The 26,682-nt window shown below is 48.6% G+C and overlaps 1 protein-coding gene and 1 long non-coding RNA gene across 2 annotated transcripts in view; one reads left to right on the top strand and one right to left on the bottom strand.

Moving 5' to 3' along the window:
- The window catches only part of LOC116068186, a 4,057-nt gene extending 2,662 nt beyond the window's left edge, over nucleotides 1-1,395 (top strand). The window contains exon 3 of the long non-coding RNA XR_004109480.1: nucleotides 976-1,395. This is a non-coding gene — a long non-coding RNA (uncharacterized LOC116068186). The remainder of the gene's footprint in view (nucleotides 1-975) is intronic.
- The window catches only part of Myo18b (myosin XVIIIB), a 209,156-nt gene that overhangs the window by 109,743 nt on the left and 72,731 nt on the right, over nucleotides 1-26,682 (bottom strand). The window contains exons 22-28 of the mRNA XM_031337427.1: nucleotides 22,340-22,405; nucleotides 16,840-16,968; nucleotides 16,444-16,587; nucleotides 15,070-15,159; nucleotides 6,808-6,927; nucleotides 5,976-6,084; nucleotides 2,765-2,889 (exon numbers count right to left, since the gene is read on the bottom strand). Coding sequence (XP_031193287.1) covers nucleotides 2,765-2,889; nucleotides 5,976-6,084; nucleotides 6,808-6,927; nucleotides 15,070-15,159; nucleotides 16,444-16,587; nucleotides 16,840-16,968; nucleotides 22,340-22,405 — 783 coding nt within the window. The remainder of the gene's footprint in view (nucleotides 1-2,764; nucleotides 2,890-5,975; nucleotides 6,085-6,807; nucleotides 6,928-15,069; nucleotides 15,160-16,443; nucleotides 16,588-16,839; nucleotides 16,969-22,339; nucleotides 22,406-26,682) is intronic.

Raw genomic sequence — 26,682 nt, forward strand, 5'->3', positions numbered from 1 at the left:
ACACACACACACACACACACACACACACACACATGCACACACACACACACACACACACACGTCCTAGTTTAGAAGATTGGGACTCAGGACACATGCTTTGAAGAAGTGGCCTCATTAAAGGGCTGCTTTAAATAAGCAAAACTCTGAGTTAATGAGGCCTGTAATTCTAAATTCAGTATTTGAAGGCAAATGGGATGTTTTCTTATGTTCTGCCGCTCAGAAAGGGTTGCGGGCTTATGACTTTTTAATGTAGTGTGAATATCCCCCTTCCTTGGGGAGAGAGGCACGACTTTGCAATTCGCCATTACAGATCAAGGCCGTCGCTCCCTTTGTCTGTCTGTGTGTAGACTGTGTCCATCTTGGAAGGGAGCGTTAGAAGCTCCACCAGCGTCATCCTGGAGGTGGGGGGCTACCACACCTCTCCCCCTCTATCTATACAGTCCCCAGGATCATCCCTTGGCCCCCTCTGTAGGATACCACAGTTTATTTTTCTCCCAAGTTGAGAACATAGAAGAAGAATAGAAACTCCGACCCCATGGTTACTCCAGTGAACAGGAGGGACTGAGAAATAAAGAGATGAGCGCCCTGTGGGGAGTGTGCCAGACTGGAGGCAAATGGCTGAGGCTTCCCACCTCAGTCTGTGTTAGCTATGGTTTTCTAGAGAGTGGAGGTCTGAAGCTGGGGTGAGAATGTCAAGACAGAAGAAGAAGAAACACCCTCTGAGCTGCAGCGGCAGCAGCATAGCCAAAGGTTCCAGGCTGAGAAAGTGCTGAACGGTTGAGGACAAGATCAGTTGATGCTGGGATGGGCTCTTAAGGCTCAGGTCTTCCGAATTCATCCTCCTGACAACTTAAAAGCGATTATTATTTTGCCCCTTGAGGCAGAGGGGGTCTCATGGGACTCAGCTTTGTCTTGAACTTGCTAAGCAGCCAACACTGACCTCAAATCCCTGATCCTCCTGTTTCTGCCTTCCAGGTCTGAGAGAGCAGCAGGCAGGAGCTCCTACATCTGGCTCGGCATGGGTTTTTGAAACTGACCATGGGAGTGTTGAGGAGCACTGTGGGAGTCTATGACACTTGCCTTGACCCCCCGAGGGTAGAGCAACAGCCAGAGAGTGGGCTGACCAGTGAGTGAATATGCCCAAAGTCAAGTTAGGAGGCCAGATGGTCACAGTGAACACCCAGACAGGAGAACTGACATTGCTAACAATGAGCTTTGCTATCAGAGAAGAAGGAGAAGATGGGCCTGGTGGTGTAGGCCTGTCACCCCGGCTGGCTGAGGAGGGAAGATCACAAGTTCAAGGTCACCCTGGACAACACAGCAAGATACTGTCTCAAAAACAGTGAAGTAGAAGCTTCATGGCAGGGCACTTGCCTTGCCTCACATGCAGAAGGGAAGGGTATGTTCAGTTTCCAGCACTGAGACATAAAAAGGGGCGGGTGCTGCAGGAGCTTAGATATGCAGATGACACAGAGCCAGTGCAGTAAAGGTAGGTAGCCACCTCATGGCTACCTTGCCTGGGCTGAGAGCAGTTCCTAGACCCCAATGTCTTTGAAAGGAGAGATGTGTGAACAGCCAGACAGACCTGGGAGATGGACCTTGGACTTAGACTCGCAAAGAGAAGCAACCAGAAAGAAGGTTAACAGGAAACACCAGCCTAGACTGTGGTAGAGAAGCCTGAAGCCGTGGATGAAGAAGGAAGGTTGTGTCAGAAACCCAACCCTGGCCCCTTTCAAGTGTATTTCTGACAGGAGACCTTTCTCATGCCCCATAGTCAAAGGATGCCTGGTAAAGCCAATGTAGTTAGGAAAATTAGAATCCATTGGATATCAGCACAATGAAACCTAGCTCAACACACACATGCACACACGCACACACGCACACACGCACATGTGCACATGTGCCATGAGAGGAGAAGGAACATTCCCAAGCACAGGGCAGTTGGAGCCAGTACAGAGGACCCCCAAGGGTCACTTGTCCGCCTTGACATCCCAATGTGCAATGGTAGAACAATCTGGAAGGGATTCAGCATGGTCTAACCTACAGTACAACTCATGGGTGAAGAGAGAGGCTGCGGCTCTGGTCTAGCGGAGACAGAGATAACAAACCACTGGGGCTGGAGAAGGCAGGTGGGGCTGGTTCAGATGAGAATGGTCACTATAGGTTCATCTACGTGAAAGCTTCGTTACCAGGGAGTGGAATGGCTTAAAGGATTAGACGGATCAGGAGGTGTGGCTATGTCTGAGGAAGTGTGTAACTGGGTGTGGTCTGAGAGGTTTCAAGGGCTCAAGCCAGTCCCAGTTTCTCTATTCCTATCTCTGCCTGTGGATCAGGACGTAGCTCTCAGCTACTGATCCAGCACCATGCTCCCAGGTATGAGGATAATGGACTAAGCCTCTGAAACTGTAAGAAGCCCCTAGTTAAATGCTGTCCATGCCTTGGTTGGGGTCTCCCTTCACAGCCATGGAACACTAAAACTGTAGTGTTAGAATATGCTGTGGTGACTTCACAGGCCAGAACCTAAGGCCCAGATCCTAGTGATTCCTGCTAGACCCAGACCTGTGACACGGGTCTGGACACTAGGCAGTTGGGCCACCACCCTTCCCTCAGAACGTCCTCCCCGCATCCCACAGGGACAGCTTTTGTTCCAACAGTAGAGATTCTCCTTCCCCAGGGCCAGGCAACACAGTGGCCTCTCACAATGGCAGGGAGAAGACATCGGTTTCCTGAGACCGTTGGGTCCTGACCTTCTACCCTCTCTCACCTTCTGCTCCAGCTCTGTCCGGGCCTTCATCTCTGAGTCCAACCTCTCCTCGCACTGCTGAAGGCGCTTGCGAAGGAAGTCATTCTCCAGCTGAGCACAGTCCAAACGCATCTGCCACTCGTCCGCTGTGTGACAGAGTCGACTGCTGGTGAGTGAGGTAGCCGGTGTGGGTCTCCCCTCACTCCTCGGCCTTGTGCTTGTCCCTTCGATGTGACACCTCAAAAGGCCCCTGAGCCTCAGTCTTGGATTCAGGGTAAGAAACTATGCTAAAGTCCAAGGTACGGCAAAGGGCTGGCTCCCTCCAGGAAGTCTGTCCTGACTACATCCAGCTCTCTGGAGTGTTGACCTCACTGTTTTAAGGTCAGATCCCTTGAACCCTGCAAGGGTACCCAGATATTTCTTCTTCCAAAGAAATTTCACAATCTATAAGGCAGGGAGTTCTCTAGTCATTTGTGTATGCCCAACGTCATGTAGGAGTTTTTCAGATAGTCGGGAATGCATGATCTCCAGCTGCCCATGGACACACCAGAACCATGGGTCATTTTGAATCCTGGGGGGTCATGAATCCTGGGGTAAATAGAGTCATGGGATGGGTGGCAGATTTTTATCATTGACTTTTGGGTTGAGTTACTAGCTAAATGGAAAATGATCACTCAACAAGAACTTGGCCACAAATGCCATGGGAGATGTGATGCATACTAAATCCTTTGATTTGGTTTAAAAAGTTGTGTGATGGTTGAATTGAAACTGACTGAATTGAGGAGTCATGGTGGTGCCTTATCTTTTGATCATTAAAGAAGAGAATAATGTTCCTTAAGTTAATGGGAAACATTCTTAAGTATTCAACCCATTTCTTTATCATCTATGTACCTTTCAATCTATCTACATCTATTATCCATCCACCTGTCTGTCCATCCATCTGTTGATCATCCATCCATCCATCCATCCATCTGACACTCATTCAGTGCACCGCATCTTATAAGTATAAGGGATAATTACATTAATAACAAGTCATTTATACTCAGCTTTTAGTATAATTTCATGGAAATAAATACATTTAGAGAGAATTACAAAGTAGTTTTCTCCTAGAAAAAATCTGTAAGAATCTAAAAAGGGGTTGCATCCATAAAGACTCTCCTAGGACACATTATGATGCTGAGCATATGGTAAAAGCAAACTGCTGTTTGATGGATGGATGGATAGATAGATGGATAGGTGAAGAAATAGATGGTTGGGTGGTGGATGATAAGATGGAAGAGTAATGAATGTATCGTTGATGAGTAATGGTAGATGTTCATGTAGATGGATAAGTGGGTACCTAGATGATGGGTGGTTGGATGGGTGGATGATGGATGGATGATGGATAGGTAGATGGATAGGTCAGTGAGCAAGGCAATGGGTGAGCAAATGAGTAACCAGTCTGTCCAACAACATCTTGATTTATCTGTTCACCTGTTTCCTGTATTTTTACAATCTATTTCTACATGTTCTAGTTTCCTGAGAACAAACCTCAACTAAAATTCTTCTCTAGCTCTCAGTGTCCAGCCTGGTGCTGGGTGTGTATTGCAGAAGACTCACTATAAGTAGTTAGGGAGGCATAAATAAAGCCATGTTTTTTATGATGCACAGAGGCGGGCAAGCAAGCACAGCAGTGGTGAATGAAAGTGTTTTATGGCCTCTTTCAACTTCCTGTGTTTTAGAGGTTTTGTGTAAAGAGTATGTATGGCTTTCATAATGAGAAACAGAATCTCTATGGCCTGCCTTCCTGAGCTGCACACCTTCAGCTAAACACCCGCTTCATATGGTGACTGATATGCCTGAGAGCTAAGTGCATCTCCCATTTCATCTGCCCCCTGATCATTGCAAAAGACACATGCCCAGGAAGCTCATCCAGACATGCCTTGGATGGATGGAGCCTGTCCTAGGATGCCTCTGGGGAGGCTGTGCTACCTACCCCACATAGCTGGCTCTGTACCAACAGCTGGTCCTGGGTGTACTTTGCCTCGTTGAGTCTCTGGTATTTGAAACCTTCAACTGCCTTGTGGTCCCTTCCAAGAGTTCATTCCCAAGACCCACATGGCAGGAGAGAACTGATTCCTACAGATTATCCTCTGTCTTATGTCCTATGTGTGCCACATGCACATGCAATTAAATGGATATAATATTTTTTAAAGAGCCTAGTAAAGGTCCACTGTGCTTGGTGTCTTCTCCACAGATTCTAGACTTCTGTCCCTTGGATGGTCCTGATGTTGCAAGGGCATCCTGAAGTCTGGTACCAACATTAGCTAGACTCTGATGTCTGGGCACTTTCTCAACAGCCTCCATTCAGCAGAAGAGAAGCCACGTCATAGTGAGAACTGGACAAAGATGTCACTATCCCATCCAACCATGAAAGCCAAGTCCCCGGGCAGTAGCATGACCAGGGCACACCAGAAGCCACTGATGCCGCCTGCCTCTCACTGGGCAGTCAGTCACTCTGAAAGTCAGCCTCAACTTGATCATGTGTATGAGAGCCTGTAGAGCTCCCATTCCTCATGGTGAAGAGGTAGCTAATGGCTATGGGTTAGTCTACTCCATATGGCCCAGCTCTGCATATTCATCATCTAGGACCATCTACACTTCAATGTGAGGGGAGGAATCTGAGGCCCAATGGTGACTTTGAATAGCAGGGTATAATTCAAATACAGAGGGGAAATTTAAAAAACCTGGGCTCCACCCAGGGGTCATCCTTATCAAATAGAAGAGAGTGTAACACACAGACACAGAGCAACCTGGGGTCCTGGCTCAGACCCCAACCATCTTGTTTCTATGAAACAGGTTCTCTCACTATCCTCGGAACTCATGAGCCAGGCAAGGTGGGTGGCTACCTAGCCCTAGCAAGCCTCCTATTTCTGCCTCCCTGGAGCTGAGATCACAAGCCTGGACCATCACACCTGACTTCTGTCGAGTACTAGGGGTCATTCCTGAAGCTGGCAAGGCAAGCACTATACCCAATGAGCCACATTTCTAGCTCCTCCCCGCTTTTAAACAGGACCCTTCACCTTTCACAGTGATCAGTTTTCACTGTAAATGTGATCAGGCAGCAGTGTGGCTGCCGCACCAGACTGGAAGCTGCCCAAGGGCTGCCCCTATTGACTGTGGCAGACATGGTGTGAGTGGACACACTGCAACAAACACACGGAATGAGAACGTGTTCCATCTGCCAGCTCACCTCCCCCTGCAGGCTTCTCCTCCAGGTTGGCCCCCTGGATCCTCTGCTGTGCCTCCTCCAGCTGCTTCTGAACTTCCCCCAATGCATCTTGCACTTGCTGATACTTAGCCTGGAAGAAAGACTCAGTGTTGGCTGAGGTTTGGATAGAATGAGAGAATCTATACCCCCAAACCCAGGTTCACGTATTGGGAAACTAGTCCCCCGCTTGGCACTGTGAAAGATTGGGCCCAGCGGGGGTCTCCAGATCACTAAGCCCTGGAAGGAATTACAGGCGTTCTTGTGAGATCTCTACTTTTGTAATTATGGTATAAAAGTAGGGAGCCCAACCCCCCTCCTCGCTTCCTGTTTGGTGCAGGGATCTCTCCTGCCTGCCATGATGACAGCAGCCTTGGGCTTTTACCAGTGGGGCAGCCCAAGACCTTCAGTCTCCAGATCCATGAACTAGCAAACCTCTTTGCTTTATAAGGGAACCCACTTGAGGGGTTTTGTGGTAGTAATGAAAAGGTACTAAACTAGCTAAGATTGACAATTTCATGGGGTTTGGTCACCTGTTACACATTCAGAACACAAGCATGATATGTCCCCTGCACTTTCCCACCCAAGGGTCCTTCTGAGGTCATGAACCTACTATACCTATCATGCCTCCACTGCTAAAGTCACTGCCCACAGCACCTCCCAGGCCTAGGAACACTGGAGTGTCCCAAGGACCCAGGGCACAGAAGTCAGTTCACCTATGTATCTATCTCACTTGGGATGGACAGGTCCCAGAGAAGCACCAGTAACCAGGACCTGCCACTCCCAACCACCCCACTAGGTGGCCATGAGCTCTCACCTTGAGCTCCTGAACCTCTCGGAGGGCCTGAAGCCGCTCTGCCCTCTCACTCTCCAGTGCCTGGCATGCCACATCTCCTTTGAAGCGTTCATCAGCAAGCTCTGAGGTCAAGTCTGTGATCTGAGGAAGAGAAACCAAGACCACTGACTCTTCTTTTCTCTACATGCCGCACACAGTAGGACCTTCCTAGGACAAACCACTTCTGGGGGGAGGTGATTCTGCTTTATAAACATAAGGCTGAAAGCTCATACTTCAGGATGTAGCTGTTCCTGGTGTAGGAGAATTCTCTTGTTAGCACACATTAAATTCTTGGATTATTGGTTTTCTCCACATCAAAAAGGCAGGGAGGGAACCTGCCATTAGAAATGTTGTGGGCAGTAAGTGAGATGAGCCTGGCACATAGTAGGTGCTTGACTAAGGAAGGCTGAACATAAACTGTCCTGCAAGACTGAACATCACTCTCACTGAAGAAGACACACCCACAGTGAAGTGCTCTATGCTCTCTGTGGGTCATGGTACCTGCTCTCTGCCTTCCCAGCATGCCTTGCCTTTCTTAGGTGCACTTGGCCTGTAATATGTTTTTAGTGATTACGTAGACATTTTAATAGGGGACAGAGAATGTGACATATGAGCTGCCCATTTCTGAAGGGGTTGATAAAAGTGCCTTGTTTTCTCCTGAGAGTCAGGTGCCACCACCACAGGAGAGCAAATGAAGACCCAGCCTCCAGGCCTCCAAGTTCATGTTGCTTTCTTCCTGGTGGTTTGAAAGACATCAGAGTCAGAAAACAAAGGACTATGAAGTGTGTGAACTTGTGTGTGTGTGTGCCTATACGTATGTCTCTGTGTATCTGTGTGTGTGTCTGTTTGTGTCTTTACAACTTGGTCTCATGTAGCTCAGGCCATCCTTTAACTCTATGTAGCTGAGGATGGCTTTGAACTCTTTACCCTCCTGTGTCTACTTCCTGAGTGCTGGAGTTACAGGCATGGCTCATGGCCCATATATACACCATGCTGGGAATGGAACCCAGAGTTTTGTTGTGTTTTTTTTATAATTGCAAATATAAATAAAGCCAAGAGTCAAGGAATGTGGAACAAGATCAAGGCTAAGAACATGTGGCTGCCTGGGTCAATATTTCCAACCAGGGCCTTGGCCATGGGAGCCACATGACCCCTGAGCAAGGTGGGGTCTTCTGTCCCTTGGTATTCAGATTGGATCCTATAGATACAGTACCTCATATATGTAATAAAATATGGTTACATCCACCCCTCCCATTTCCCCCTCAGCTTGCCTCTTACCTCTCAACATATCCCTCCCCAACTTTGCTGGTTATCTACATCCAGTTACTACTGCCCACATGTAGGTGAGGGCCATCACTGGGAGACTAGATGTCAAAGTCTGACCCTCCCTCTCCTATTTTGGTCATATGAGCACACACAGGTGCCTACTCAACCATAAAGATGGTTTCACAAGGGCTCCAGCTGCTCTGAGATGCGCATCCATACTGCGGATTTCTTTTCAATGTTTTGAAAATCAGAAAACATACTATTGTGAAGGTGTTGGGAAGATCCCCCTTCCACAGAACTGCAAGGCTCACTGACCGTTTAGAACTTCAGTCACTAGGGAGGTTGGAGAGATACGAGTCGAAGCTAACTGCCATTTGTCTTAGGCGGGTCTTGGCCTGTTTGATAGCCACTTCTTGTCTTCCCCTTTGACTGACCTGGCATCCTGTGACCACCAGATAAGAATTCTGTGGTGTACTGACTTAGCATCCACCTTGCTTCCTAGTCATCACCTATGAGTGTTCTAGCATCTGTGATGGGTTTCCTCATTTTCAATAAGCTACAACTGATGTTTCTCCACCATGTACTAAAGAAGTATTGATCTGTGGTTTCCTTTGTTACATTATACACTTCATAAAATGGTCACCATGCTGGACTGTGGAATTATGGGTAACCTGAATCTGTTCCTGGGACATGATCACTGATATTTGGCTCTGGAACAAATCACCTCTGAGGTGAAAGGTGTGTTATTGGAAAAAGAGTTGTGTTGCGCTCTAGACATTGAGGCCACTGCATGCTCCACAGACTTACTTTTCCCATCCAGCCTGTCTTTGCCCCACCATGACACGAATGGAAACTTAAGAAACCGAGACACAGAGAGATAGGGAGTCCAAGATCACAGAGCAAGCAAGCAGCAAAGCCGAGATTTGAACTCAATTCTGCCACAACTTCAATGGCTACAGAATTGGGGGGTCCCAGGGGCTCTGGGTGGGTGGCCTCTGAGAGGAGCCTTTGGGCAAGTTAGGCTTGTTTATGGCCATGCAAAAGTCCAATGGGAGCTGGAACAGTGACCAGTACAATCCAGGAACATCCAGGCCCATGCTCCTAACCACCCCCCACCCTGGGAATCAGCCTTGCTTCTAGCGGGGGCACAAGGATTCCCCCGCTTAGACAATTAGTATGAAATTTAATTTGTGCTAATCCATCTGAGCAGGGAGAACACAGAATTAATGCATTAATTTTTAGTTTCATAGAACCCACAGTCTAGAGCCCAAAGGACAGAGTTCTTTCAGCTGCAGGATACTCTCACATGGTCAAGTCCACACAAACTTTTCCCTTCCTCCTTCCCTCCCCTCCGCTCCCCATCCATCTCCTCTCTTTCCCTTCCCCCATTTCCCCTTCTCTCTTCCTCTCCCTTTTGCAGAGGAGGAGTGAGTCCCACACTCAGAACTATGAAAACCAATTTAAGGATGAGTGAGTCTGGCTTGCAAACACAGCAGAGTTTTGGTGGTTTTTTTTTTTTTTTTTTTAACAGATGTCACAGGGCAATTGATAGGAAATTGCTTTGACAACCCTCCCCGGATCCTCCCTGTGCTGGAATCAGCAAAAATGACCTTTCTACTTAGGGACAATGTCCCTGGGGACGAGCAGGACAGAAGGGACATGAATGGATGCACATTCTTACAGAATCAAAGAGAAGGGAACTAGCCTGGGCTGGCAGCACAGGATGGTTACCCTGGCGACCCAGAGGCTTAGGCAGAAGAACCATGTGTTCAAGGCCAGCCTGAGTGACAGAGCAAGACATTGTTGTTGATAACAGAGGGTGGGGCTGCAGCTCAGTGGTAGGGTGCTCAGCGAGGGTGTGCCAAGCCCTAGACCAATGCCCAGTACTGAGAAACATCAGTATGGAGCACAACCTAAGACAGATAATGAAAGCTGGACACAGCTGGAGTTGTGGCTGTCATTATCTGTAGATCTGACAGTCATTATGTGCACACCTACTGTGTGCCGGGCTCCCTACCAGGGACACCCAGTGTAGTTAGAGGTGAGTAACTAATGGGGATCCTCATACCTTGGCCTGACCCTGCCCTCAGCTCTGACTTCCAAAAATTCTCAAACCTGGGAAGAACCTGGGAGAGATGAATAGAACATAGTTCTCAGATACAGGGTCAGCTGCAGGGGTTTCTGGGTAACACTCTGCAGAGGGCACTGATTGACAGCAACTACTTGTATATATAAATCTATCTCCCCTCTCTCCCATCTCCATCTCCCCTCTTTCTCCTCTCTCCCCTCTTTCTCCTTTCCTCTCCTTTCTCCTCTCTCTCTCTCTTTCTCTCTCTCTTTCTCTCTCTCTTTCTCTCTCTCTCTCTCTCTCTCTCTCTCTCTCTCTCTCTGTCCTCTCCTCTTTCTCTCTCCTCTCTCCCTCTTCTCTCTCTTTCTTTCTCTCCCCTCTCCCCTCTCTCCCCTCTCTCCTCCTTCTCCCTGACTCCTGTGCAGACATGTGGAGCTCAGGCAAGGAGCATCACAGAGATAAACGGGTGGCTCTGGTCTCATGCCCCTCCCCTCACAGCGTCCATGACCATCAGGCAGTTCTAGAACAACCATCCAGCACAGTGGCTGCTTCCAGGACTCCCCTGGGGATATGTGCCGGGTGCCATCCTCACAACACCTGGGTTACCTCCGCAGATGGCTAAATAACAATACCCAACCCAGCAATGGTGCCCACACATGGACACTGCTAACCACAAGTCACTCTGGGAGATGGAGTCGACTCAGCCTCCTGACTGCAGACAAGGAAACTCAGGCAGGAAGGTGTCTGCTGTACCTACCCTGACAGGAAGGGAAAGTATTCTAAAGAGAAATTTGTGTCTGCCCTTGGCTCTCAGAACATTCAAACAATGAACCCCAAGGAATCTCATGTTGGATGAAGGAAAAGGCTAAAGCTCCGGCTTGCCAGAGGACAAACTCATAACCCAGGAAGAGATCTCATTCTGTTCTGAGACACGTGCGGATGATGTCACACCCCAGCAGAGACCTTCAGACCACCACCTCCAATCCCAGCAGCCGCCTGGGAGATTATTGTCACTTTTTTTTTTTTTTACCCAAAGCTGCTATGTTAATACCCAGAAATCTCAGTGCATACCCCATGCTAGACCATGAAATAGATCTCAGGAAAAGCCCAGAACCTTGGGAAGAAAATGTCCCAGCCATGACACATCTCCAGGAGCTCCTGATCCTCCTGTCCTTTTAGATGAAAGGGGCCATTTGTGTCCCTGTGAACAGAAGGAGCCCTCTCATGGGGCAGCCTCTCCTGCTTCCCATTCCCTTGGCTTTGCGTAAATGGCAGTTAATCACGCTGCAGTAACTATCTAATAAGCTAGGTCATGATAGTAGCCACTGTCCTCCCTGAAGATATACACAGAGGGATGCAGGGGCCAAGGACAGAAAGAAGCACAGGTGTGTTTGTGAAGCTTGGGCCCAGTCAGGATCATCTGATTCCCAACGGTTAGGACAAGAGAGCTACATACACAGAAGGCCAGTCATACTCTCTAATCTGTGGTTTTGTGATCCTTTGTGTGTCCTAAAGAGAAGCAACTTGTGCAATGTCTGAGAACTTGCTAGAAAGGAGGGTGTTACAGGGTCACCCCAAGCCTAGGCTTACCAGTTCTAAGCCTTGTCCATGCAAGCATTCTGGGGCCACACCAAGCCTGGGCTCAGCACCTCTAAGCCTGGTATCTGTGCAAGGGAATACCCCAAGCCTGGGTTCCACATAGCTGAAGCCTGGTGGCTGGTTGTGTGTGCTCTATCGGTCCCTATAGGGAGCCGCTGCAGACTTCATAGTGAGCCCTGACTGTCTGCAAGAGTCACTTCAGAGCCCGTCAGAGAAGCAGTGGAGATGAGGAGCCCCTCCTGGATCATAACATAATGATCCCTTCTGGGTCACACCTTCCACCCAGGAGCCTGGGAGAGCTTCAGCGCTAAAGGCGCCTTGTTGGCTCCTCAGACAGAAAGCCTGGGGAAACAGTAATCCTGGCCCAGGCTGTCACAGACTCCACATCTCAGGGACGAGTTGTGTTTCTCTGGGATGAAGTATGGGAGAGACACTGGCCATGGGCCTGAGATGTTGCGGATTGAAAACGTCACATCGCCAGAAGGTGCTGTGTGGGCCACTTGGGGAGAAATGTCACCAAATGGCACTGGACCCTGCATGCTACAGTCCTGAGCCATCAGGCAAGATATGCCTACAGGAGCATTAGTGGCTGGACAGTTATGGGGCGACCCAGTGGCTTCCTGGTTAAGTCTGAAGTCTGAAGTAACATGTCTGATACTGTAATCCTGGTGACAGCCCTTGGCTGGGGAGCCCGAGGGGGGAGGGACAGGAAGGAAGGATCGGTGCTGTTCATTCTCTGTCTGAATCGAGCATTGCTTTGACTCCACAGTCAACTAGGCTATGGAATCAGTGGTCCCCTTATTTTTCAGTCTAGCATCAAAACACTTCTACAGGGCCAGTAAGATGGCTCAAGAGGTTAGGATACTTGCTGCCAAGGCTAATGATCTGAGTTCAAACCCCCAGAGCTCACACGATGGGAGAAGGTACACCTACTCTTGTCATGTGTGTGGGGTTTGACATCCAACACAGGAACCTGTGGTGGCGTTGCTAACTGCGGGGTACTAACTACTTGTCTATGCAAGAGCAGCTTGTCCACGTGTAGTGGCATCAATTGGCATGCCACAAATGTAGAGGCTGCCACATGACACGCACATGCACACGTCCTTGCCAAGTCTCCCCTGCAGCTCCTTTTCAATCTGCGTGTTTGGAGCCTGAAGTGGCACTTACAGAGGCAATGATCTGCATTTCCTGATTGCTACTTTGATTGAGCCTCTTCTCGTGAGTCTAATTGCATTCTTGAGCATGCAAATCTCTGAAATAAGATTGGCTCTAATGCCAGTACATCATGGAAGAGAGGGAAGAAAGAATACAAGAGCCAGTGTGTGTATGTGTGTGTGCGCGCACGCGCACATGCGCATGTGCATGGGTGCGCAGTGCATACGTGTATGAGTGTGAGTGTGTGTGTGAGTGTGTGCATGTACAATCACATGTGTGAGTGTGTGTAATGTGTGTGTGTGTGCGAGCGTACGTGCGCATGTGCGTGCACATGTGCGTGCATGCGCAGTACACACGTGTATGAGTGTGTGCGTGTGTGTGTGAGCAATGTGAAACACTGCCTTCTGGTTGCACTCATTGGCTCACAGAAGCTATGGCTAACTACACAAGTCAAGCCAGTCAAGGTTCCAGAAGAGTGGGATGGGGACTCATGCCACACCCCAGCTGAGATGCTATTCCTGGGGAGGAAGAGTAATTTTTTTCAGTAGGATAGCCTCTGGTAAGGTGCCTGTGTTCCTGTGACACTACATGCACACATATAGATATATAAACAGATACACATATACACACATATACACATGCACATACTCATATACATACAAATATACACATGTACACAAACACACATGCAAACATAACCCACACATAAATGCACACACATACACATATGCACACACATTCATACATATGCACACATGCACATACATATGCACACACAAACACATATACATACACATATACACACACCACACACATGAACACATATACACATAAGCAAACATGCACATGTACACACACATGCGTACACACATTCACATGCATGTACACTCACATGTATATACTCAAACACACAAAGACATACACATACACATGGCATACACAGTATACACGCACATGCACACAAACACACTTGCATACATACTCACGCATGCACACATGGCACACACATGGCACACATACATACAGACAATGCTAATTAAATGTGGTGGAACACAGAAAAGGACAAAGTAGGAAAGAGAAGACTTGGGATGAAGTTCAGAGGAGTGGGAGGGGAATGAGAATGAGTGTGATCAGAGCAGATCATATATAAGTGGAATTGGGAGAGATGCATTTTCATGTGTGTGTATGTGTGTGTGTGTGTGTGTGTGTATTGAGTATATGTATGTGTATTGTGTGTAGTATGTATGTGTGTGTAGTGTGTGTATGTGTCTGTGCATTGTGTGTGTATTTGTGTGTGTATTTTGTGCATGTAGTGTGTGTGTTCAGGGGCTGGAGAAATGCTCCATTGTTAATAGGACTTGCTGCTTCTCCAGAGGATCTGAGTTTGGGTCCTAGCACCCACAACTGAAGACTTACAACTGCCTGCAACTCCAGCTTCAAGGAGTCCAGTGCCCTCTTCTGGCCACACTGGGCCCTACACTCACATGCAGTGATCCACACAAACACAGAGATAATTAAAAAATAAGAGCACATCTTAAACAAAACGTTTACCATCCTTGGCTACACCAACAGAGGCTGCATGAGACACAGACTCAAAATAGGAAAGCTCAACAGAGGAGATATCTGTTAATGCCAGACAGTGGGTGGTGTAAAAGGGAAATTATCCCAGGAAAGGGGATCTCAGAATGAGGCTGAGTTTCTCGTTCACATGTACCATGTGCTTCCTATAATAGCATTTAAATAAATTATCAATAATTTGAGGAAAAGCAAAAAGGAAGTAGCTGCCCACCCGGGAGCCATCTGTCCATAGTTTGGTCAGTTTTTAATATCCCTATTGGGTAGTTTGTCTTCCAGCAGACTAGAGTGTTTTCTGCCTGTTCTGGACTCAGCCCATGGCATGTATGACAATGTTGATGCCACATATGCATCATGCCCTCATTTCACCCTCTGATGAACACCCTCCCTGTGTTTTATGTGATGAGACAGCCCTCACCCCAACTCTTTCTCCTTTTGTGGCTTATGTAGGGAGAGAACTTTTCCCTTTGGGACCAGATGACGTTGGCTGGTTGTGTGGTGTCAGGAAGAGGCAGGGTGACATAGCTGCCCAAGCATCACGGGCTGAGGCAGGGGATCTTAGTGTGCTGTGGGAGGCCTACCTTGCTCTCCAGCAGGTCTGCACTCTGCCTGAGCTCACTCCTTGAATTCTCCGACTTCTGTAGCTTCTGTCTCAGCAGTGTCAGCTCTTCCTGCAAGACAAGTGTCCATGCAGAGGCTGGCCAGGGTCAGCCTCACAATCCACTCCTGTTAGAAGAAGTCGCAGTGGCCAAGGCTTCGGGAACATGAGGTAACCTAGTGAGCCCCTCTAGGGATACAGGGATGCCCCGTACTCCATGTTCGCTGACAGGATCTGAAATGCTCATGTCAACATCCGCAGCTTTGCACTCCACATACCACAGTGTCAAGGGTCTGCATCCCACCTCACAAATTCATGTAATTAAGTTTCAATCAAAAAAAGAATCGCTGGCCATGGCAGAGTGGCCAACCCAAATGCCACTTCTCCTTCACCATTTCCAAATATCAATTCCTCTGCTCTTAGGAGACTGCTACACACATAGGCCTGAGTGCTCATCTTCTCCAGATGGGGACAATGTTCAACCTTAGAGTGTCTCTCTGTGTGTACACACATGTGCACATGCATGTGTCAGCATGTTCACATGTCTATGAATGTGCATGCGTGACTATGATTGTGCAGAGCGTGCTCAGTACTTCATCTTCACGAGTGTCACCCTTCCACCAGGGGCCACTCTCCAAACCTGTGATGTCATCATTAGAAGCAGTAGCAGGTGACAGAATGACATATAGGCTGTGGGCACAAGGGAGTACTATGCTGCACTAAAAAAGAATAAGTAAGGGCTCCCTGAAGTGCCCTTGGGTATATTTAGAATATATTGGTAAGAGCATAGCACATGCTTCACAGACTGTGGCTCATCCGAAATGCATGGGGCCACAGGGTGTCAGATATTAGGCTTTTCCAGTTTGGGGACATTCGCATGGACTGCATGGTTCACCTTATATTTATTGTTTGTGTAAGAAATAAAGGAGCCTAGTGTATAACTTGCTCATTTTTGCAAAAAATGAATACAATAAAGCACACACCAGAAGCTGTCCAAAACAGCTGCCTACCTGGGGATGTGTGTGTGTGTGTGTGTGTGTGTGTGTGTGTGTGTACACACATGTGCGCACGTGTGTGCATGTGTGTGTCAGGGGTGGCAGGATGACAAGGGTTTCTCTGAGAAATGCAAAAGCCCCATGACTGAGACTGCAACAAGCCCTGTGGTCCGAGGTTGACCACAATTTACTAGCATCCCAAAGAACAGCTGTATTGGGGGAAACACAGTCTCGGCTGACAGAAGCCTGCTAGTAAATGAATGGAAGGCTGCTGAGCTGCTGGTCAATGCCCACCAGGGCCCTGAGTGCTGGGTACAAGCATCAAGGTGGGCAGGTGTCACCACCCAGAGGACAGAACCCACCTCCTTGGCTCGAAGCTGCTCCGTGCTGAGCGTGGAACTCAGTAGGGGCCGGAGAGATGCCAGAAGCTCCCACCATGGCCAGTCCTTGACCTTCAGGAACACAGCCAGGTTCTTCTGGATGCACAGTGCAGCTAGCCTACGGATCTGCAGTAGGAAAATGGGGGTGTATGGGTTTGCCTGCCTGGGAAAGGAGATGTCAGGGGGACAAACCAGATGGAGAAAGCAGAGCCACAGCCTCGTATTGATCTACTCCAGATACCTCCAGCACAGGCAGGTGGGGAGGTGACCCATGTCAGGGTGAGCTCTTGTCCAAGCACTCTTGGGGTGCCCCTTGAATGGGGTGTCATGGGGGATGCACAATTGTGCCTGCTCACTTCAAACCTGTATGATCAGTACCTTCAGCTTCTTATATTCCTGGCGAGACAGAAAGCCCCTACAAGCTGCTTGGAAGAGAACGATATTCCGAGACACCAGCTTCTCCCGCTGCCTCTCCAGCCTGGAGACCACACCTGCCTTGAGGAAAACCTGGGGGCAGGGGAGGAAGGTGCAGGTGAGGCCTCTGTCCAGCCCAAATGTCTGAGGGTTCCACTTGAAACCCATCTCTCTTCTCAGGATACAGCTGCTGCTCAACTTAAGGACGGAAGTGGTCTGTCCTCCCATGGCTCCTCTTCCTGCCTCCAGCTCCTGGCTACCCAGCATGCCCCAGGCATCTGGAGCAGGATGGACACCACCCTGGGGCTTTAACAAAGGAAAAATCTGGGGCTGGAGATGTGGCTCAGTTGGTAGAGTGCTTGTCTAGCATGCTATGGTCCTGGAACCCATCGTATGTCAGAGTGGTATACTTGGGAATCCCAGCACTTGGGTATTGGAAGCAAGAAGATCAGAAATTCAAGGTCGTGTCTGGCTAACAGTGAGTTCAAAGCCAGCCTGGGCTACATTCTGGTGACTGAAAGGCTAGCCTAGGCTATATCCTGGTGACTGAAAGGCCAGCCTGGGCTACATGAGACACTGTCTTAAAACAAAAACAATAATGAAAAGAAAAAAAAAAGAAAGAGCCCACACTGAACCACAGCCTGAATGTCACCTTGATTCTGATGGAAGGGCATGGATGTTAGTCTGACAATCACTACCAGTGTAGATGTGCCTAAAGTCCTACAGGACAGACTCCTCTCTGAGTGGCAGTAAGTGCAGGTTCTGGGGCCTCACCCCAGGCTATCTTGAGCCCACATGCACTCAGGCTGGCCCCAAATATTCATTATCATTGACAAAGCCGCCTGAGAGACAGTGCCTAGAAACACCAGGACTCAGCATGAAAGCAGGGCAGAGGCTGTGGCAAGGGCCATTGCCCTCCTGGTTGGTGCACCCTTCCCCTGAGCTGCTGGGCTCCTGCCCGAGCCCACACCTACCAGGCTACAGAGCGTCAAGAAGAGATGAAGGTGTTGGTGGTGCCAGGATGGCCACACCCCATGGGTGGTCCATGACCAGCCTGCAGAGAACAGGATGCAAATACTTGGAAAACCGGGGAAGCCGATCAGTAGAAGATAAAGAAGTCCTGGGTTTGGGTTTGAGGGGTTTTATGGACCCCAAGCTCTGGAGGCAGAGCGTGTCCCTGACTACACATCCTTCAGTTCAGTTCACCCTCAGTCTGCCTCCCCACCTGTCAAGGAAAGATGTCTAATGGTTGATCTGAGCTAGCTCCTTCATTTGTCAGAAGAACCCAAAGGTGTCATCTTCTCGAACATCCCTGCGTGGTGATGTTGTCAAATAATGGATAATGTTTACCGAGTGGTCAGAACAGACTAGAACTGAACTGAATAGTCACGTGGCATGTAAAAAAGAAAGCACTTGGCAGGCAGAATCCAAGAGGGTTGCTATTTTGATTTTCCCATTTTATGGAGGGAGAAACAAAGGCCTCCTCCATGCTGGGGTTACCAGTGCGTACCACCGCATCCAGCTTTTCCATGGGTCCTGGGGATAGGACTCAGGGGTAAACACTTTAATGGCTGAGCTGTCACCCCAGCCCCTCTCCTCTAGGCTTCACATCTAAGCTCTAAATTGACCCATTGTGGAAATCATTCTCCCAATTAACTTAATAGCGGATGACCCAGAAAGCTGAGGACTCAGGACTTGGGTCCACAGAACAGAAGTTTGAAATCCAAAGGGAATTGGAATCTAACTGTAACAAAGACCTCAGTGGACTCTTCACCACCCTAGACCATTTTCAGTAAGGGCCCCTTGCTCTGTCAGATCCGAGCATGAACCTACAAGAAGGTGAGAGAGAGCGAGCTCCGCTGAGGGGCCAACTGCTTCGCAAATCAGAGTCCTTGCTCTGACCACCAAGACGACCAGCCACTCCCGACCCTCACACTGCTCAATAACGGCTGGGTTAATTTCACAAGCTGGTGAGTCCCAAAAAGCTGCCATTAAAAGAAGCAGCAGCAGGAATCAACGATCAAAGTGATCACATGTTGCAGTAAGTGGTGGGCGCTGCCCAGTCCACTATTGATTAAGTATGAGAATTTCATTTAAGAAATAATTGGAAAGCGCTGTGCACAGGGTGAGAGCAAGTCCACATGTCCTCAGCTACACAGACATGAAGTGATTCTTTCTTTTCATGAACTGATTCTTTCTTTTTTCCTTCCCTCTTTTGAGAACGTGATACTACCAGACCATTGGACCGAGTGTGGGATCACACTTTGTCAGAACTGTCAGAGCCCACAGCACCTCAATTAGGTGACAAGGGCTGGAAAAAAAAAATCACAAAGAGAAATCTAGATGATTCTCTTCTCATGGGTTCACCTGATTATCAGACCACAGCAGAGAGGAGCATACTGTGCCACATGGCTAAAGAACACATGGGGGCTCACTACTGTTGTCAATCTGAGATGGCAAACCCAGGCTTTTCCAAAGGTCTTGCTGGGTGACAGTTCCCCAGCATGTGCTGAGGGATTAGATCCTCTCCTCCGGGTCATTTCACAGATTAGAGGAATTTCAGTTCTTTCAAAGGAGAAACAAAAAGCAGATCTTTCTGTATCCTAAAGATTATTTTCAATATGCATTTACGTTCACCTACATGAATTTATGTGTACTGCACACATGCAGATACCAGCAGAGGCCAGAAGAGAGCATTGGATTCCCCTGGAGCAGGAGTTAGGAATTGAACTCTGGCTCTCTGCAAGAGCAGCGAGTTCTCTTAACCAGTAAGCCATCTCTCCAGCTCTGGGGCTTTTTCATTCTTTAAGCATTAAAATGTGACTTTATGTGACAAAGAGCTTGGTCCACCAGGAGATGCATTCTGCAAAGAATGGCAGGTTGGCCTTGCTAAATGAAGTGGGCATTGGGCAGAGAGCAGGATCCATGTTACAGATGTGGCGACTGAGGCACAAGCCAGGAAGGAAGCTGCAGTGCTGGGCAGGGACAGGGTGGCTGCTTCTCTCCAACCAGCCTTTTCAGCGGCTTCCCACCTGTCAGTACCAGATTCGACAATGGCAAAGATTCTATACCTGCTGGAGAAATCAAGCCAGGTGTTGAGCCTAGCTTCTCGGGAGTCACCTTGGTCTCCATGACTCCGGGTAAATGCCAAGCACTGTGCAGGGACAATTGTGTACTGTTATAATAGGTTTAGGCTTCTCGACTGCCAGCCCCTGCCTCTGTAAAACCACGCAGTAGCTTCTATTTTCTCCCTTGCTCTGCAGTGGCCACTGAGACTGTGGGGACCAATTTCTGTATTCATGAAATAACTGGGTAATTATCTAGCCCAGTGGTTCTCAGACTCCAGCATGCATCAAAGTCGCCTGGAGAGTGTGTGTGGGAGCAGCCGGTGCATTCCTCCTGCAGTCTCTGCTCCACTAGGTCTGAGCGAAGTCGGAGGATTTGGGGTTTGTGCAAGCTCTCAGGCAATATTGCTATGGATGGACTAGAGAGATGAGGGGGGTGGAACCGAGGAACCCTACCACCACCTGAAGTCAAGACCGAGGGACCCTGCATGAGTGTGCTCTCCAGCCCACCGTCCACCAGCGGGACCTCAGCTCGCAGGGAGGACATGGGGACTCCAGCCTTCACTCCCTGAGGATCTCCGAGTTAGCTCCCCAGAGGACAGTCTCAAAACATGAAGCCGCCTGGAAGTCTGCGGCTTGTGGTGAGAGCCCAGGAGCACACGGTGTCTTCTTTCTGTCAGAAACGTGTGCAAAGGACTTGGGATGAGGGGACCTGGGTGATCTCACAATGACCCACAGCTTGGACCAGAGGCCAGAGATGCTAGCGTGTTTCAAACAGGTTATCGAACAATGGGTCGTGGGATGCTATCTGAGCTCACCAAGGAGAGGGTTTCTGTAGGAGGACACCATGACCACAGAGCCTTTGGGGAGAGTCGAGCTTTCCCCAGAGCTTCATATGCACCCATCGTCAGGGGTCTGCCCTTTCAGGCTAGCTGGCTATGGTGACTAGTCTATGAATGATAGGGTGCTGCGGCTCCACCCCTCTTGTCTGTACCGTCTCCAGTCTGGGTTCTGAGTTTATGTCTGATGTCCTGCCAGTCACCAACATAGTTCTTGAGTTTGAAACCCTGTGCTTACTTCCCAGGCAGCTTTCAGAGTTGGTAATGGCTATGCCACAAAAACAAAAGACAGAGGATTCCAGGGTCAAAGAATTTAGGAACCCTAAAACACCATACTTCCTTTCTTGAAAACCAACAGTGAACAGAGACATGTTGGGGAAGCGCAGACATCCTCTGTAAAGATCTAAGCAGATGGGGGAAGAGCTTTAAACTTTAACCCTGGTTGGAATGTGGTATCTCTCTCCTCAAATCATTCACACGCTTCTCGGGCATTCCTCCATCCACTGATTGTAGTGGACAGACTAGGAGGGCTGTGTGACAGTCACTTGCAAAGGAGACAATAGGAAGCTGAATCTGAGGAAGCATGCTTCCTTCTGATATGAGATACAGGGTAGACATGCAGTTAGACACAAGGGAGCTGAGGGAAACTCCAGATGTGTCCTGGAAGCTGTCTCCTGATGGGCAGAGTCCCTTTGTCATTAAATGCCCTTGATGCTGCTACTAGGTGTCACTCACCAGTGTGTGTTAGTAAGGGTCTATGCAGTAGTTCAGGTGTGAAATGCACCTTATGCTAACTCCAACACTTAGACCTCACCAGCTGCTGGTGCTGTTTGGGAAACTTGTAGACCCTTTAGGGGATGGAGCCTTACTGGAGGAAGTGCACCACTGGGGTGGGTCTTAGCTTTTATAGCCAGGTTACACTTCCTGCTCTCTCGCAGCCTCCTGGCTGCCCATGCAATGGGACCATTCGGAGGGTTCCTACCACCACACCATGGTGGACTATAAGCCAGTGTCAACTCTTTCTTGCTTTGGTCAGGTATTTTGCTGAAGGCTGATGTCATCAGAACATGGCTCGCACATGACACCCTTCCCCCTTGTGGAGATTTTGAAAAGAAACACCCATAAAGGAAGACTTCGGAGAGAGAAGAGAGAGAAAGGGTCCTCTTCCTCCTCCATGAATAAGCCACCTGCTTCATAAATATCCATAAGTACTTCTTTAGAATCCACAATCTCAGGGTAGCCCATTCTAATCTCTCTCTGAAGTGCTTTCTTTGTTCTGCTAAGTAAACCACTGCTGCACACAGGTAGTCTCCTGCCTGGGTTCTTCCTTCTAAGAACATTTTCAGGATCTATACAGTTCCTTCTGGAGCTCAGAAGGTTATTTAAGGACTCAGGTGTCACCTGTTCCAGACTAACATAGGACACTGTGTCATCTTGACTTTGTGAAGAGGGTGGGGACAGAAATCAATTGTCCCCTGTAGTCTAGAGAAGGAAGACCCAGAGTCATAACGGGTGAGTTCTATGAGGAGGGTGACTGACATCAGCAAGAACTTTACTCACTTGGCTATGCCCCACAGCCACTGCTTTCTTCTCCAGATCCAGGGTCTGCAAGAGTTCCTCTACTGCCTGTGGGGAGGAAGAAGAAACAAGCTGAAGGTCAGGCTTACTGGTTGGAAAGATGCAGGAGAGAGGAGCAAGAGGAGCCCCAACTTAGAGGGGCAAGTGTGGGAGAGGAGTGCATCCCAGGCCCCTGCCACATGCAGCACACCCCCGCTGGAACCGCCACTAGACCCAAGTGTTTCATCTCTACACCACGGTCATCCCATAGAAGATCTAAGACTCAAGAAGTAGTGGTGGGGGCAGCTGGTGCAGAGAACAGGATATCTGTATCTGTGAAAAGGTGGCCATCAACTGTGCCCATCTGGTCTGACCTTGGTCACCCAGGAAGCCTGTAGCTGTCATCTCCTCTTCCCTCCAGGGCACTAAGACCCTGCCTCGTGCATACAGTGAGGGCTTAATGACTATGAGGAGGTGAAGGAAGGAAAGGAAGAAGGGAAGAAGGAAAGAAGGAAGCAAGGAAGGAAGGAGGGAGATAGGGAGAGGAAAGGAGGAAGGAAAGAAAGGAGGAAAGAAGGAGGGAGAGAGGAAGGGGAGGGAAGGAGGAAGGAAGGAAGCAAAGAAGGAAGGAAGGGAGGGAGGCAGTTCCCTGCAGGAGAAATGAATTTCCTCAGAGATTTTGAAGGAGCAAAGATGCATTCCAAGGGAATCTTCCTCTTGTCAAATAGCTTTGAAACAACCTGCTAGACTCCGCCCCCTCAGATCCCCCTACCCCCATATGACCTCCATCACGATCCCTCCCCTAACACTACCATGTATCCTACCCCTCAAGAGCAGTCTGAACGTCTATTACATTTATCGGGAGAGTAATTGCAAGACCCAAGAAGCAGGAGGAATACTGCGACAGCCCCACCCCAGGCCAAGGGCACCATGGGATACTTCCTGAGACAGCCCTCAAACTGCATGTTAAAAATCTAGTCCCAGACCACAATCAACCTCCTCTCTTGATGGCCTGGAAGAGACTCCTTCCACACTCCTCCCAAATCTGAGTGGTTTCATTTATTACATTTTAGCCCCAAAGAAATGTTCCAAGGGAGTTGTAGGCAGCCAAGGCACATAAAGCCAATATGCCCAAATATAACATCTCTTCTCTCTCCACAAGAGGAAAAGCACGGTAAAAATTGGCTAGAAGTAAAACGGATGAAGAAAGTGGGATCCCAGCCGGAAACATTTTTCTCAGACTCTTTCAGAGGCAAAGGTTAGTGTGTGTGCTTGAACAGAAGGTGGACAGATCTGGGGTTAACCCCAGCTTTAGGAAACTTTAGGCAGCTGAGGCAGGGGGATTGTGAGCTTAAGGTCAGTCTGGACTACCTAGAAAGACCCCAACTCAAACAATAAGACTTGGAGTTGCATTCACCTGGGACCAGGTTTTATTCTCATCAAGCATAAAGAGATCTCGGGCCAGTACTTCACTGCAGCCTCCCTCAGACTCCTTTTAAAAAGACGGGAGAACAAATAACAGCTGTTGGTGGGGCCTCACCTACCACATGGTGGGTCATCACACCAGGAGAGCTGGGCGCCACCACATGCCTGCAGCTTTCCACTAGAGCACAACCCTGGGAAAAGTTCTAACACGAGAAAAGAAGCCCTGCATACTCTCGGCAGCAGTATAGACACTGCCTAACTGTGTAGACACTGCCTAACTGCACTCAGCCACCATAGGAATGGAGGGCTCGTCTTTAGCTCTCGATTTTCCTAGAATATTTCAGATGTGGGCAGGAATACTGGCCCTAGAAAAACCCTTCTGGTTTGCTTACTTTAGAGAGAGGCCTGTGAGAGAACTCTGGTCCAGCTGACAAAGAGCAAGTGAGTGGTATATCTCCAATCTCTTTCTCAACATCGAAATGATGTTAATGACCCTGTCCAGACCTTAAAACCCCCAGGGAGGCTTCATTGAGCAAATAGGAAAAGGAGTTTGTCAATGACTTTGCATTTAATTATTTAATTGTTGTTTTGTTATCCTCATCAATATTAATATGAGATTGGAACCATATGGAAATGTTCTTTGTTTAAGCTGATATCAATTATTCAATTTGGTTCAACACAATGCAATCATTGTCCAACAGCCTATTATTTAAAAGAAAATGTGGCAGGGATCCAGGTCGCTGTGTGGAATGGTCTCCTTGTCATATCAGATCTTCCACAGATACACGAGACTCATATCTCAGCACGCAATGATGGTCTGTGAGTAAAATATCAGTCACTTTACTCCAAAGAGACACACCTTCATCAGGCATGGTAGCACATGCCTTTAACCCCAGCATGCAGGAGGCAGAGAAGGTAGATCTCCATGTGTTGGAGGCCAGGTTGGTCTAAACAGAGTTCCTGGTCTACATAGTGAGTTCTGGCAGCTAGGGCTGCATAGAGAGACCTTGTCTTAAAAAAGGAAGGGACAATTTTCAGCCTGCCTTTTAATCCCAAGTATTATTCCAATGGTCTGTGCATCAAAACCTTTGCCATAAATAATATATTGTTCTCCTTTTCCAAGGAAGCAGTTGAGGCCCAGTGTGATGAGAAGGATCATTGTCCAGGAGAGGAGATTAGAGAGTCCAGGAATCAGCTCATGAATCTGCTCTCCACCCTTTGGTCCTGGTACCCAGATGGGATCCTCCATTCACTGGCTGTGTGGCCCTGGGCAACTAGCTCCTGCTTCTGGGCCTCAGTACATGTGGTCATATACCTGGCTTAAGGAAGGGAACTTACAGAGGTCATAGGAGTGGCCTGCAAGAGAGATGTTTCCAAAATGGTGGAGCAAGGAGCTTCCCCACCTCTCTCTGCTCTGCACAACCATCATAACAAGAGCCACGGTTTCATAACAGAACAAAGTCAACTCTTGACAAACTGAAAAAAATGATTCAGCAAAATGAGAATCAGCGAGTCCTGGAAGCCTGCTAAAGACTGGGTCAGGGCAGTGAAAGCTGGCAGCCATCTTGACTGGGGCCCCTCATCTCTGCTCCCCAAATCCCAACAACCTCTGACTCTGCAGTGGGGCCACCAAGAAAGCAGCAGCACCTGAGCTGGGACAGTCTCATGTCTACAGAGCGAGGCATGGCTAACCTATACCCCAGGTTAGCTAGTCAGAAGCACGGGGAGCTCAGCAGCAGCAGCAGAGAGTCAGCCATGGCTAAGGTGGCGGCTCTGACCGAGGTGAGCAGTGAACCCTAGAACCAGAAACCTCTCGTAGGCAGTGGAACATCCAGTGGGCTTGAGGTACCTTTGATCTCCGGTTCCACACTACAGACAAGAACACAAGCCATGAGCCTGGGCACAGAGAGACAATGGACAGAGTCAGACACTGGAGCTCAGTGTATGGTGGCCCAGGTGTTGACAGTTCTCCATATTGAGCCAAGACTTGTCAGTAAAGTAGAAACACTACCCAGATGAACTTCTGCAGACTCTGAGATGGATGTAGATGCAGTCCTCAATGGTGGGGAGCCAGGCCCTGGAATTAAACTGCAGGCTTTAAAAGCCAGGCAGAGATACCCGGGGCTCATGCTAGGTGAGTCAAGTCACCAGAAGGTTAAGAAGATGCCCAGTTTTCAATAGAAGTTCTCTCTCTCTCTCTCTCTCTCTCTCTCTCTCTCTCTCTCTCTCTCTCTCTCTCTCTTTCCCTCTCTCCCCCCTCTGATATTATAATTTGTAACAGGGGAAGGAACTCCCAGAATGTGCGAATGTACACTTAGCCCACAAATTTCCAAGTATTCACTGTAGATTTGTTCAGAGACCTGAAGAAAGTGCTGCTTAATGAGTAAAAAGACAGAACAGGCTCTAGGCATCTCCACAGATGAGATGTACAAGGGCCTGGGTTTGATCCCACAACACCAAAAGAAGGATGTATTAATGAGCATCAGATGTAAAATACCAGGACAGAGATGTAAAGATAAAAACCACGAGTGGAAATTCTTCATTTGTGAAATCAAATCGCTGGACCTACAACTTCACCACAGGTGAGATGGTGAGTTAGGAGTGGTATCTGAGGGAATTGCCTGCTTTGAATAACATGGAAAGGTGGGAATGAAGAGCTATTCACACCTGGCAACAGAACAGAGTATGATAGAACATCTGAAGGAGAGGGAGAAAACAGGTTGGGGCCTCACCACTTAACACTTCCCCAAATTGTGCTCCTTCTGAAAAATAAAAGCCACCCGGAGCTCCCAGGAGGTCAGTGAGTTCATCGGAAGGTGAGGAGCCAAGGAGGTTAGAGCAGAGCCTGTGGTAGCAAGAAGAATAAACTCCACATGGCAGAGAGCCTTGAACATGCAAGAAGAGAAGCAATCAAGCTAACA

Source organism: Mastomys coucha, unplaced genomic scaffold (assembly GCF_008632895.1).
Source record: "Mastomys coucha isolate ucsf_1 unplaced genomic scaffold, UCSF_Mcou_1 pScaffold22, whole genome shotgun sequence".
Classification (NCBI taxonomy): domain Eukaryota; kingdom Metazoa; phylum Chordata; class Mammalia; order Rodentia; family Muridae; genus Mastomys; species Mastomys coucha.